Raw genomic sequence first — 15,083 nt, 5'->3', positions numbered from 1 at the left:
ACGAGAGGACACAGGTTTAAGGTGCTGGGGGGTAGATACAGGGGAAATGTTAGGGGGAAGTTTTTCACAGAGGATGGTGGGCGAGTGGAATCAGCTGCAGTCAGTGGTGGAGGCAAACTCAACAGGGTCTTTTAAGAGACTCCTGGATGATTACATGGGACTTGATAGGATGGAGGGTTATAGATAGGCCTAAAAGGTAGGGATATGTTCGGCACAACTTATGGGGCCGAAGGGCCTGTTTTTGTGCTGTAGTTTCTCTATTTATTAAGTTATACATTATAGTGGTGGTTTTATTTGCAACTGGCAAGTTCCTGCTATTTTTCTTACAATGCATGTTAACTAGATTCTTAAATAAACTTGCTTGATAAAAATTTCTAGTGGTCATTGGAAACAGCTTGCTTATCCTTGTCAAATTTTGGATGCAAAACTTATGATTCAGACAAGCTACATTGAATTTCTGACCTGAACTTTTAACACCTAAAAATAGGGAAACAAATTTCAATGATCCAGGTCTTCATTCATGAACTTTAACAAGTTTGAAAAAACTCAGACAATGCCTATTGCTGTGGATAGGAAGCAGAATGAAGGCATCATATAAAGGCAAATATTGCAATGCTGGAAATCTTGAAATAGAAACAAATGTTGGATAAACTCAAGGTTTGACAGCATCCGTGGAGAGAAACAAGTTAATGTTTCAAGTCCACATGACCTTTTCAGAACTGTAGAATGGTTGTATAGACTCAATGTGAACTTTAGATTTAGAGTGCTTAATTTAATACCGTAGCTTGGTACAAAAAAAAACTTGACTGCAAGGGCGGCACGGTAGCACAGTGGTTAGCACCGCTGCTTCACAGCTCCAGGGTCCCGGGTTCGATTCCTGGCTCGGGTCACTGTGTGGAGTTTGCACATTCTCCTCGTGTCTGCGTGGGTTTCCTCCGGGTGCTCCGGTTTCCTCCCAGTCAAAAAGATGTGCGGGCTAGGTTGATTGGCCAGGTTAAAAATTGCCCCTTAGAGTCCTGATGCGTAGGTTAGTGGGATTAGCGGGTAAATATGTGGGGGTAGGGCCTGGGTGGGATTGTGGTCGGTGCAGACTCGATGGGCCGAATGGCCTCCTTCTGCACTGTAGGGTTTCTATTCTATTCCCAAGATGCCCTATTAAATATAGTGATGGATAAGCATCAGTCACCTCAGTGGCATGTTTCTCTTCCTCATTATAAATACATCCTTCTAAATGCAAGTTCCCCTCCAAGCCACTCACCATCCTGACTTGGAAATATAATCGCTGTTCCTTCAGTCACTGGGTCAAAATCCTGGAATTCCCTCCCCAACAGCATTGTGGGTCAACACACAGAACATGGACTGCAGCGATTCAAGGCAGGTCACCACCGTTTCAAAGGGCAACTAGGGATGGGCAATAAATGCTGGCCAGCCAGTGATGCCCATGTCCCACCAATGAATAAAAAGTCCTTTTAGCTCCAAGGTGCAAAATCCCCATCCTGCTACTGCATATTACACTGTCCAGTTCCAACAAAGAGAAGAGTTAACTCCTACAAAGCTGATTGTTTTACAATTGTAAGAAAAATCTCCGGATGGAAAGGTTGATACAAATTTGTGCCAAAACAATTTAGTAATGCGGGGGAAGAAAAAGATGGTATAATTACCTGAGCAAAGAAGGTTGACAAGAAAAGTTCTGCTGCCATTAGGCGATGGTACAAGAAAAACTAATGTTGGGCGCAGAGTGGCAATGCCTAACAAATACTGCCGATGCTTGAAACAGCACGCAAGGCAGCATCGATGGGGAGTAGCTTCATCTTGATAAATTTCTATTCTGAAAAGTCAGCAACCTGAAACAGTAACTGACCCACTCTCTGGGAGATGCTACCTGACCCAAGTTCAAGAATTTTGTTTATACTCAAGACTCTTTGGGAGAAAGGAAATTACCACTGGCTGAGCAGTCAATCATTATTGTTGACACTGAATTTCCTTTCCTGAAGGTCAATGCACTGGATCCCAAATGATCAGGCAAGGTAATTTCACACTGGAACATGGGAGTCCTACGAGAACTGTACTTTGAGGCGAATGGTTGGGTGCAACATGGGGTCTACTGCGAAGTACACTCTGTCATGCAAGGGTAACTGTAACAAAACAAGAATACAGATTCAATTCCAAAAAGTAAATAGGTAATCTTTATTCTGAATTGACTAAAATCTTCTCACCCAGCCAAGTCAAGGCCAACAGCAGACCAGAAAAGTCATTTCACTTATGTACATGGAATGCTACTGTTGTATCTAAAGTCAGTTCAAACAGGTTTCCAAAATATCGTTGTACAATTCACTTGCCGAAGTCTACAAAATGCCAGCTGCATACACTCACTTAAAAAGGCAGCTTACATGGTTTTCAAAACAACTCTTGCCCCCGCGTCTTGAATAAATGTAATACATGGTTGGAAATCTAAATCCTTGCTCAAGGGTAAACCAACAGAGCACATTAATCTTGACATTATATAGGAAACCTCAAATGTAACGTGTAGCTGGATACTTGAGGTAGCACCACATTTGTCAGAGAAAAAAAGTTATTTAAAGAACAGTTACAGTTGAGGTTACGCAACCCATTTACTGCTGAACTTCAGGCTACAATTATCAGGACAGTACATTTTGTTACAAGTTCTTTGAATCGCATCTTGAACAATCTGAAGAACTGCTTCGATGAACTTGTGAAGACGGCAACAACACGACTGAACTTGAGCCAGACAATTTTAAATTTTCCCTTTGAAACCCAAAAGGCAAAGGAAACTAACTCCACTCCAGGTGAACGTCAGAAAGTCTGCAGCGAAAAGACAAGCAGGAACAACACAACCCTCCCATTGCAAAAGTAAACTTAATATAAAAAAAACGACCAAACTTTGTAGCAGACCCAACCCACACAACTGATAACCACATCCCCCCCCCCCCAAAAAAAATAAGGCAAGAAGCCCAAAAAATAAGACCAGTCTCATGGCAGACCCAACCAACCATTATAACTGATAAGCATCCCAACCCCAAAAGAAAATCAGACAAGAAACCTATGAAAATAAAAAAGGCCAAACCTCATGGCATGCCCAATCCACATTACTAATCGATCACTCCCCCAAAGAAAAAAAAATCAGACAAGCCCAAAAAAGACCAAACTTCACAGCAGACCCAAACCAACAAACCTATCTGGTCATTCATTGGGTTCTTCGTCTGATCTTTCAGTTGAGTGGGATGGGTCCGCTACAAGCTTCTTTTTTTTTCCTCTTAATTTCCTTAGGGCTTCTTGCTTCCTTTTCAGGGTTTAAGAAAATAAGATCAAACTTTGTAGCAGATTTCCTCATTTGGGTCAGCTATGAAGTTTCATCTTTTTCTGCTAAATGTCTGAAGGTTTCTCACCCACTTCCTGGGGTATAAAAAAAAAGAAAAAAAAGTGACCCACTCCACAAAAGGAAGAAACCTAGGAAAATAAAAACAAATTTTGCAGCAGGCTAAACTGATAGACAAGTCATCCCCAAAAGAAAGGCAAGAAACCCAAGAAAGGGACCAACCTTTGTAGTTAACCCACACAACTGATGACCCCTTATAAACCAGCAACTGAAAAATCAGACAAGGAACCCAATGGAAAATGGCAAAAACCTCATAGCTGAGATATGTTTCTTGATTTGGAGCTGCTATAAGGTTTGGACTTGTTCATTTCATTTATTGGACTAGTGACAAGTGTGCTTACAGCAACGATGTTGCTATGAAAATCCCCTAGCTGCCACACTCCAGCACCTGTTTGGGTACACAGGGAGAATTTAGCATGGCCAATGCACCTAACCAGCACATCTTTTGAACAGTGGGAGGAAACCCACACAGACGCAGGAAGTGAGCGCAGACTCCACAGACAGTGACCGAAGCCCAGGTCCCTAGCACTGAGAGACAGCAGTGCCAACCACTGTGCCACCCTAGGGCACAGGCTAAAGAGGGCACTTTTCACATTGCAGGCAACTCAGTAGAGGCTGAGCCTGTGACCCATGACCTTAATCTAGGAAGTAAAGATCAGAAATACTATCCCTGGAGTAACCCAAGGAACACTTTCCATTGACTCCTTCCAAAACCAGCTTAGGTAGCTGTTCCCTCAAGGGCGTCTTGCCTGGTTTCGGGGGCGGGTCAATAACCTTACTGATACAGAACCCCCTGAGGCATCAGTGCTAACCCACAGGGCTTCTTGCCTGGCTATGGTGGGGTCTATCAGCAACCTAACCCACACAACAGATACAGAGCACCCCCCCCCCCCCCCCCAAGGAAACAGTGGTAGCCACTGTGCCACCCATAGGGCTTCTTGCCTGGTTTGGTGGGATCTATCAGTGACATAACCCACACAAGATACTGACCACAGGGCAACAATGCTAATCACTGTCATCCATAGGGTTTCTTGTCTGGCTTTGGTGGGCTCTATCAGTGATCTAAACCACACAATTGATAAAGACCCCCTGAGGCTTCTAGCCTGGTTTTGATGGGGGCCACAAGGTATTGACCACAGGGCAGCAATGCTAACTACTATGCCAATCATAGGGCTTCTTGCCTGGCTTTGGTGGGGTCTATCAGCAACCTAACCTGCACAACAGATAGACCAACCCCACCCCCTGAGGCAACAGTGGTAGTTACTGTGCCACCCATAGGGCTTCTTGCCTGGTTTGGTGGGATCTATCAGCAACATAACCCACACAAGATATTGACCATAGGGCAACAATGCTAATCACTGTGCCATCCATAGGGTTTCTTGCCTGGTTTTGGTGGGCTCTGTAAGAGTTTTAACAACAGGTTTATTTGGTAGCAAATGCCATTAAGCTTTCGGAACCCTGCTCCTTCCGTCAGATGGAGCGGATATCTGACAAAGGAGCAGGGCTCCGAAAGCCAATGGCATTTGCTACCAAATAAACCTGTTGGACTTTAACCTGGTGGTGTTGTTAAAACTCTTAAGTGTTTTACCCCAGTCCAACGCCGGCATCTCCAGAACATTGGGGGGGCTCTATCAGTGATCTAAACCCACACAATGGATAAAGAAACCCCCCCCCCCCCCAAAAAAAAGCAATGCAATGAAAATGTCCTTTTTAAAAAAAGGATAAAACGACAAGACAGAGGGGATGGGAGGGCTTGCTTGACAACAAAGAGGGGAATGTGGAGAGGGGTCCCCTGTGTCCATGTGGGGGGAGCCCTGAGAAGGGCCAGGAAGGAAAGGGGGGGGGTGATTTGTTCAAAGTCTCAATGTCCATCTCATGATTTTCTTACTGTTTGGAGAGGGAGGGGGAGGTGGGGGGGAGGGGAGGGAACATCTAGAACTCCTGCGACTGCTGCGAGCTCTTCTTGCCGCCGCTCTTGCCGCCTCCTCCCCCGGTGCCGGCGGCCGGGCCCGAGCCGGACTTCTTGGGCAGCAGCACGGCCTGGATGTTGGGCAGGACGCCGCCCTGGGCGATGGTCACGCCGCCCAGCAGCTTGTTGAGCTCCTCGTCGTTGCGGATGGCCAGCTGCAGGTGGCGGGGGATGATGCGGGACTTCTTGTTGTCGCGCGCCGCGTTGCCGGCCAGCTCCAGGATCTCGGCCGTCAGGTACTCCAGCACGGCCGCCAGGTAGACGGGCGCGCCGGCCCCCACCCGGTCGGCGTAGTTGCCCTTGCGGAGCAGGCGGTGCACCCGGCCGACCGGGAACTGCAGGCCGGCCCGCGACGACCGCGTCTTGGCCTTGGCGCGGGCTTTGCCGCCGCTGCTGCTCTTCCCCCTGCCGGACATCTTCACTCCTTCAAAATGGCGGCCTCCCGCCCGCCTCCGCTTTATATACCCCGCCCCCCTCAGCGCGACTCTTTCCCATTGGCCCCTGTCCATTCCCGCCTTCACCCCCATTGGATTATTCCCGCGTCAATCACAGCCAAGCCCGCCCCTACGCCCGCCTCCTCTCCCATTGGTTTATTTACACACCCGCCCTCCTCCCTATTGGTCTACAGCTACGTCACTCAAAGCCTAGCCGGCCCCCTACATTCCCCCTCCTCTCCCCATTGGCCCATTCGCACTCCCGCCGGTGCTTCTGATTGGTCTGCCGCCGAGTCAATCAAGGCCCACAGCCAGCCCACTATCCCGCCCTCTACTCCTCTTGGCTCATCCCCACTCGCCCCTTGCCTCTGATTGAATCAATGCCGCGTCAATCAGAACCCACAGCCCGCCTATAATCCCGCCTTCTTCCCCTATTGGCTCATCGCCACTCGCGCCTTGCCTCTGATTGGATCAATGCCACGTCAATCAAAGCCCACAACCCGCCTCTTACACGTTCACCTCCTCTTCCATTGGTCCGTCTCCACTCCTGTCTCCTCCTCGATTGGCTCCACTCGACGTCAACCAAAACGGGCGCCCGCCTCCTCCTTATGGACCCCGCCCCCTCATCGCGCCCCATCCCCATTCGCCCGTCCCCCGTCTCCGCCTCCTCTCCGATTGGTTCATCCCCACATCTATCAGAACCGAGCACGGCGCGCTCCCCTGTGATTGGATGCTTCAGACAGCCGCTGACCAATGGCAGACGTTCCCGCTGCCCGTCCCCCTCTTCAAATTTTCTGAATGGAAAAAGGCGCGCGTTGATTAAAGCGGGAAATAAAATGTAGAAACTTGTCCCTTTTATTTTAAAATTAAATTTTGTGTGTCTCATCAGAACATTAACTGAAAATAGTAATTGCCTTTTTATAAACGGAAGAAAATATCCGCCAGATATAAAGAAAGATGCAGGAGAGATAGAAAGATACAACTTCTAATTGTAGCAAGTTTTGGTTTAAAATTTCATCCTGGCAAATCTCATCCTGAGTCTTGGGACAAACATTTCATTTTTAATAAATGCCCAGGGGCGACTCCATCACTTGTTTGAGCTGTGACACCAATAGCAACTTCATATCCAGCAGTATATTCAAATGTTTGATTTCTTATTACAAGCAGAGGGAGCAGCCTTTATAAGGAGGGCTAAGAGAAGCTGTAATTGCATCAGATAGGATATAAACAGCGGTGGTGGAAAGGCCTGCTGTCTATTTCTGTAACTTGTTCATTTCAGAGCGCCTGTCATTGTTTAATAACAATGTGCATTGATATGGCGCCATGAACCTCAAACCTCCAACCAGGAGCCTTACAAATTTTTTTTCAAATAACAAAATGGCATTTAACCACACAAGGAGACACTGGGTCTAAAAGCTTGGGTTGAAGAGGTCAATTTTAAACAACAGTTTTAAAGGAGGTGGACCAGATTGGGAGGGAATTCCCCAGGTGGGATTTTCCAGCCGCCCTCGCCCCCAGACCGGAAATCCCCGCCCGAGGTCAACGGACCGTTGCATGGTTCTGTCCCGCCCGCTATGATTCCTGTAGTGGATGGGACGGGAAAGTTCCGTCCCTAGAGTTTAGGGTCCAGGCAACTGAAGGATGGCACAGTGGCAACCACTGCTGCCTCACAGTGCTAGGGACCCGGGTTCAATTCCGGCCTCGGGTCACTGTCTGTGTGGAGCTTGCACATTCTCCCCGTGTCTGCGTGGGTTTCCTCTGGGTGCTCCGGTTTCCTCCCACACTCTCACGGGGCAGGCTCGAGGGGCTAGATGGCCTACTCCTGCTCCTATTTCTGAAGTTCTTATGTTCCAATGATGTGCAGGTTAGGTGGATTGGCCATGCTAAATTGCTACTTGGTGTCTAAAGACGTGTAGGTTAGATGGATTTGCCATGGTAAATGTGTGGAGATAGGGCAGGGGAGAGGGCATGGGTAAGATACCCAGTCAGAGAGTCGGTGCAGACTCGATGGGCCTAATGACCTCCTTCTGCGCTGTAGGCGTTCTATCTATTCTATGGAGCCATGGCCACCAGAGCAATTAAAAGCAGGGATGCTCAAAAGGTTGTACGCTGGGATAGATCAGAGAAAGAAGTTTAACAACACCAGGTTAAAGTCCAACAGGTTTATTTGGTAGCAAAAGCCACAAATTTTGCTTTTGCTACCAAATAAACCTGTTGGACTTTAACCTGGTGTTGTTAAACTTCTTACTGTGTTTACCCCAGTCCAACGCCGGCATCTCCACATCATAGATCAGAGATACAGGGACAGATTTGAAAACAAGGGATCAGAATTTTAAAATCGAGGCATTGCTGAACCGCAAGCGAATGTCGGTCAGAGCGAGCAGGGCTGATGGGTGAATGGGACTTGGTGCGAGTTAGGAAGCAAGTGGCAGAGTTTCAGATCAGCTCAAGTTTGCAGATGGTAGGATGTGGGTGGCTGGCAGATGTGCAGTTAAAACCACACAACAATTATATGAGCGACAACATCAAAACACAACTAACTGGTTAAAGCTGCACAGGAGTTCTAGCTGTAGAGAGAAAAAACACCCATAGGAAATGAATCACACTAGATATGTTTTGAATATTTTAATTTTATTACTGCTGCAGAAAGGCACCTTTAAGAAGTAAATGTTGTTTGGATCTTATTCATAGAGTCCCTACAGTGCAGAAGTAGGCCATTCAACCCACCGAGTTTGCAGCGCATCTCCAACAGAGCAACTTAACTAGACCCTATCCCAGTATTTACCCCTCTAATCCCCCTAATCTACACATCATGGGACATTAAGGCAATTTAGCACAGCCAATTAATCTAACCTGCACATCTTTGGATTGTGGGAGGAAACCAAAGCACCCGGAGGAAACTCACGCAGACACAGGATGTGCAAACTCCGCAGAGACAGTCACACAAGGCCGGAATTAAACCCGGGTCCTTGGCACTGTTAGGGAGCAGTGCTAACCACTGTGCATCCGTGCCGCCCCGCCCATCATTATTCATCACCTTAAAAAGGCAACTCTGTTCAATTTACACAGATTTGCATGATGTCATAACTGTGTCACCCACTCGAAGAAAAATAATAAAACATTTTCAACGCAAATCCCCCCCCACTAGTCAAAAAAATTACATGGCCATTTGCGAGTCATGTCACAAACTCCCAAGCTATTTGTCACTTCTGTGCAAGCCATGTTTGTTAGATATTTGTAAGATAGAGGGTGGCACAGTGGTTCGCACTGCTGCCTCACAGCACCAGGAACCCGGGTTCGATTCCTGGCTTGGGTCATTGTCTGTACGGAGTCTGCACGTTCTCTCCGTGTCTGCGTGAGTTTCCCTCCGGGTGTTCCCATTTCTTCCCACAGTCTGAAAGACGTGCTGGTCAGGTGCATTGGCTGTGCTAAATTCTCCCTCAGTGTACCTGAACAGAGTGTGGCGACTAAGGGATTTTCACAGTAACTTCATTGCAGTGTTAATGTAAGCCTATTTGTGACTAATAGATGAAGTTTATATTTTTATTAATTGTGAGAGGATGTCATCCCTCCCCATTCTTCTTCCAGCTTCTGGTTCCAATGCAGTTTTTGTGCAGGTCTGACCCACAATGCTCTGATCTCCACCAGGGGAAAGGGTAAGGAGGCAACTCCCAAATCCTCCCTGCAGGGAATCAAACCCCATGCCATTGGCACCGATCTGATCCACGGCAGCTGTCCGGTGCTCCCCACCAAGGAGTCAGAGTTGCTGTGGCAAGCTATGAATGTCCGACGCTCTGTATAGTTATGATGGAGGCTTCAATTTTCTTTCCATCTCATGGCTGACCAGGAATCTCTCCCACTCACAGTGGAAGGATTTACAATTGATACCCAACTTGTTTGTAAAGCACATCCCTTGGCCATCAAGTTCCTGGAATGTGACTTGAGCCCAGGCTCAGAGGCAGGGATGATGCTATCCACTGGTAGTACCATATTAGTGCGAGATGGTGGCGGAGTGGTAATGTCACTGGATTAATAATTGGTTCAGGCCAATGCTCTGGGGACGTGGGTTCAAATCCCATCATGGGATTTATTTATTTCAAATTCCATCATGGGATTTTTTCAAATCCCATCATGGTGTTTATTTATTTATTAGTCACAAGTAGACTTACATCAATACTGCAATGAAGTTACCGTGAAAACCCCTCAGTCGCCACACTCCGGCACCTGTTCAGGTACACTGAGGGAGAATTTAGCATGGTCAATGCACCTAACCAGCACGTCTTTTGGACTGTGGGAGGAAACCGGAGCACCCGGAGGAAACCCACGTAGACACGGGTAGAATGTACAAACTCCGCACAAACAGTTACCCAAGCCGGTAATTGAACAAGTTCAATTAATAAATCTGGAATGTAAATTAGTCTATGTAATGGTGACGGTAAAACTATCATCAATTGTTGGAGAAACCCATCTGGTTCACTAATGTCTTTTAGGGAAGGAAATCTGCCGTCCTTACCTGGTCTGGTCTACATGTGACTCTAGACCCACAGCCAATGTGGTTGACTCCGAACTGCCCTCTGAAATGACCGAATATGCTATTCAGTTCAAGGGCAGTTAGGGATGGGAAACGAGTGCTGGCCTTGCCAGTGATGCCTACATCCCATGAAAGAATAAAATAAAAGACATCCATGGACTTAATTTTAGGGAGGTACAGATAAACAATCTTTGGCATACGGTGACACAGTGGTTAGCACTGCTTCCTCACAGCATGAGGGATCTGGGTTCAACTCCGGCCTTGGGTGACTGTGTGGAATTTGCATGTTCTCCTCATGTCTGCGTGGGTTTCCTCCGGGTGCTCCAATTTCCCCCCACAGTCCAAAGATGTGCGGGTTAGGAGGATTGGCTATGCTAAATTGCCCCTTAGTGTCCAAAGATGTGTAGGTTAGGGGAATTAGCGACATAAATATGTGGGGTTACGGGGATAGGGTGGAGGGGTGGGCCTGGGTAAGGTGCTCTGTTGGAGAGTCAGTGCAGATTCAATGGGCCGAATGGCTTCCTTCTGCACTCTAGGGATTCTATGACTCTATGGAGCGTACGAAGAATGAAGGATGCATTGTAACAACATGCAAACAGTGAGCATTTTCCACCAAATGAGAACAGGGCTGATTTGCCCCTTAATACTTTTGATTAACAAAAAATCTATCAATCTCTGAATTAAAATTAACAATTTGCTATTTATTGAAGAGTTTTCCAAACTTTGACCAGCTTTCGTGTAATGCAATGTTTCCTAATTTCACTCCCAAAAGCTCTGGCTCTAATTTGTTGACTATGAGCCATAGTCCTAGACTCTCAACTGGCAGAAATGTGTCTATCTATCCTATCTGTCCCTTTGATATTTAAAAACTGAGATCCAATCATTCCTTCATCTTTGAAATTCACATACGGGTCTGAGCGAGTGCTTGTGGAGTTGGCTGGAAGGTGAAGTTTCAGGCAGTGCCTGAGCAGAGTGACTTTGATGCCCAAGAATGGTTGGAATTGGGAGAAAGGTCAGGAGGTTACTGGTGAAGGAACTTCATTTATCAGATGCAAATGCAATCTTTGAACCTCTTTTGGAACCGACTACTCCACTGGTCGTGGTGTCCAGTGCACACTGATGCTTCTTACAAACTACAATCTGATTCTAGAGCTCCAACGAGATGGAGGTCACACAACATGACCTTGGAATCATTTGTATCCAATTAAATGTTTGCACTAATGCAAAGAAGACTGAACAAGTACCGGGGGAAGATTTGGAAGCCAGACGGGGGCAGCTCCGGAAATCCATGCCACCACCTGGAATGATGTGGAGATGCCGGCGTTGGACTGGGGTCTGTGCTTACCACCTGGAATAGCAGGACAGTTCCAATCCTGAAACATTTTCAAAAAGGCTGGGAAGGGGAGGGGAGGGGGGCATTAAACTATCATCGATTGTAAAAACACATCTGATTTACTAATGTCCTTTAGGGAAGGAAATCTGCCATTCTTGCCTGGCCTATGTGACTCCAAACCCACAGCAATGTGGTTAACTCTTAACTGCTCCCTGAAATGGCCTAGCAATCCACTCAGTTCAATGACAATTAGGGATGGTCATCTAGTTTCATGGCTACCCATGCCGCAAGTAGCAGGTAGCCAATAAAGATAATTAAGGGGCCTATGAAGGAAGCTGTCCTGAGCTGGCAGGCAGGTCTGCTGTGGTAGCCAAAGGATAGCCATTGAGGGGAGGCAGCCTCACAATGTTCCCTCCATGAGGCCAGCCTCTTTCTATCTTTATATTCTTTAAACAGTGTTCAGGGGGCACCTTTATCTTGCTCCTACCTCAGCAGCTCCTGTCAGGTGGTGGGATTACAATTGTAGCATTGACAGAGAGCATCCTATTAACCCTCCATCTCAGGAGCAAGCCTGCAATGTTTCACTGAATGGTAAGTGCACCACCTGGTCATTAATTGGCCTGGCACTAAAAACACATAATGGTCTACTCCCGATACAGTGCACGGTCAGCAACTGAAAGTTCTCCCGATGTCGAGCCAGTCCCAGGGACCTCTCCAGACGTGCTAGGAAACTATTGAAGGGGGCACCTCAGTTCAGCATTGTGTTGGATAACTCCTTGTGACCTGCTCGGAGTGGCAATGATAGGATTCTGGGAGGAGGCTGTCTCTTGCTCTCAGGTGTTATGTCTACAGCGATATCAGGGGGAAGTGATGACTAAAAAAGAGAATTCTCTCCGCCTCAAAATCTACCGAAAAATGAATCATAGAATCCTTACAGTGCAGAAAGAGGCCATTCGGCCCATCAAGTCGGCACTGACTCTTCGAAAAAGCATCTTATCTACTGTCCCACTCAATAACCCTGCGCATTTACCATGGCTGATCCACCTAATCTGCACATCTTTGGATTGTGGGAGGAAACCGGAGTGCCGGAGGAAACCCACACAGACACAGGGAGAATTTGCAAACTCCACAATGGAACCCAGGTCCCTGGTGCTGTAATGCAGCAGTGCTAACCAAATTGTAATGAGGCTTGGACACAGATTCACACACACATGGACATGCGAACACCACCCCCCCTTCCACCCCACCCCCCCTCTCCACCCCCCCCCCCCCCCCCCCACCAACCCCCACACCCCACCCAGACAGGGAACAATTAAAACAGATTGTATCTGATGTGGCCACAGAACCTATTTTGTTTAAGACCAATAAAATTCAGATGTAACAAAAGATGTTTTTCGATATCAGTGATCAACTCCAGGATGTCCCTTCGTGTTTTGCTGATGCACAGGCCAACACACATAAACCTCTCCCGATAGGCTTGTTGTAAGGTATCCAATTTAGAGGCTTAAAATACAACTGTGCTATAGAAGGTGACACATCTACAGACTGGTGCCTATGTGTTGTGTAGGAACATAAGATTCCTTCAAATCCTGTACTGTCACCAACACAAAAATTCCTCTGAGACTAAGTGAGCGTCTAACCAAAGAAAAAGGCAAAATACTGCGGATGCTGGAATCTGAAACAAAAACAGAAAATGCTGGAAAAGTTCAGCAGGTTTAAAGTTGATTTATTATTGTCACAAGTAGGTTTACATCAACACTACAATGAAATTACTGTGAAAATCTCCCTAGTTGCCACACTCAGGCACCTGTTCGGGTACACTGAGGGAGAATTTAGCATGGCCAATGCACCTAACCAGCATGTCTTTCGGGACTGTGGGAGGAAACTGAAGAACCCTGAGGAAACCCACGCAGACACGGGGAGAACGGGCAGACTCCACACAGGAAGTCCAAGCCAGGAATCGAACCCGGGTCCCTGGCGTAGTGAGGCAGCAGTGATTAGGGTGGCACGTTGGCACAGTGATTAGCACTGCTGCCTCACAGTGCCAGGAACCCAGGTTCAATTCAGGCCTCGGGTGACTGTGTGGAGTTTGCATTTTCTCCCTGTGTCTGCGTGGGTTTCCTCCGGTTGCCTCCCACAGTCCAAAGATGTGCGGGTGAGGTGGATTGGCCATGCTGAATGGACCCTAGTGTGTCAGGGGGCTTAGCAGTGTAAATACATGGGATTAAGGGGATAGGGGCATGTGAATTGCCCAAGGATAGGGGTGGGATTGTGGTTGGTACAGACTCGATGGGCTGAATGGCCTCCTGCTGTATTTTAGGGATTCTATGATTCTGGCCACCGTGACAGCATCTGTGGAGAGAGATTAGAGCCAACATTTTGAGTCAGGAGGCCCAGGTGAGCTTCTATCCTAGTCAGGCCTCACTGTAGGTTGTCCACACATTACAACCCAATGTTTTGGACCAAAGCCCTATGAGATTCACTCAAAATGCACACCATAGTCTTGGGCTCCACGAACAAGACAGCAACTGCACCGGTTACGTCACTCCCAGTGGGGAATGAGTAATGAAGTGCCATGGTCACAAAGAACCACCAAGAAATGGACTGGAAAGGCATTGAAAGAAAAATAGAGGACAACATGTGAATTGCATATCAAAACCAAGGATTAATTAACTCTGCTGTCCAAACACTTTTCCACACCGTCTGTTGGGATCTTTAAAGGGAAGTTGGCTGGTGTTGTGTGGAATCTCTTACTGCTGTTACTGGTGGCAGAATTAATAATGTTATCCGGGTTTTTCTCACAGTGAATTAACGCTCATGTGATAATGCACCTTGTGTGATTTTTAATTCCAGCACTAGCCCATTTGTTCAGAATGGATAAATTAACAGAGACAGCGGATCATCACACTTTATGAGTCATTTTAACTTTCGTTACTGGGTGGTTATAAATTAACACCTAATTTGCACATTATATTGGATTGTATTACTGAGGATATGAGGCAGGCTTGCCAGACCATGCCAGTGTTTCTGTTCCTCTCAAGCCTCCTCAGGCTTCCTTCATCTAAAGCTATCAACATAAAACTCTTATTTCCTTCCTCTCTCATTCACTTAGTCTCCCCTTAAGTGCACGATAATATTCACTTCCTGGTATCCTATCCCATTGGGAATATCCCCTCATTCCTGGTATCCTATCCCGCTTGGAAAACCCCCACATTCCTGGTATCCTTTCGCACTGGGAATACCACAACGTTCCTGGTATCCTATCCTCCTGGTATCATATCCTGCTAGAAATATTCCCACAAATGGTTTCCTATCCTGCTGGGCGTACAACATTCCTGGTATTCTATCCCAATGGATATATCCCCACATTCCTGGTATCCTATCCCACTGGGAATATCCCCACATTCCTGGTATCCTAT

General features: G+C 47.0%; 2 protein-coding genes across 3 annotated transcripts in view; both read right to left on the bottom strand.

Moving 5' to 3' along the window:
* c2cd2l (c2cd2 like) overlaps positions 1–15,083 on the bottom strand; it is a 663,422-nt gene that overhangs the window by 499,274 nt on the left and 149,065 nt on the right. The window lies entirely within an intron of this gene.
* Positions 2,169–5,792, bottom strand: LOC144479911 (histone H2A-like). 2 transcript variants are annotated; one of them, XM_078198957.1, is made up of 2 exons: positions 4,628–5,792; positions 2,169–4,382 (listed from the first exon to the last, which is right to left on the bottom strand). In XM_078198957.1, exon 1 carries the CDS (start codon positions 5,780–5,782, stop codon positions 5,330–5,332), a length of 453 nt encoding a protein of 150 aa, XP_078055083.1. In that variant the 5' UTR covers positions 5,783–5,792; the 3' UTR covers positions 2,169–4,382; positions 4,628–5,329. The 2 variants fall into 2 exon arrangements, with proteins under 2 accessions (XP_078055083.1, XP_078055082.1); XM_078198956.1 differs by having other exon boundaries at positions 2,169–4,578; positions 4,686–5,792.

This window comes from Mustelus asterias, chromosome 27 (assembly GCF_964213995.1).
Source record: "Mustelus asterias chromosome 27, sMusAst1.hap1.1, whole genome shotgun sequence".
Taxonomy (NCBI): domain Eukaryota; kingdom Metazoa; phylum Chordata; class Chondrichthyes; order Carcharhiniformes; family Triakidae; genus Mustelus; species Mustelus asterias.
This window is presented reverse-complemented; position numbering and strand designations above follow the sequence as displayed.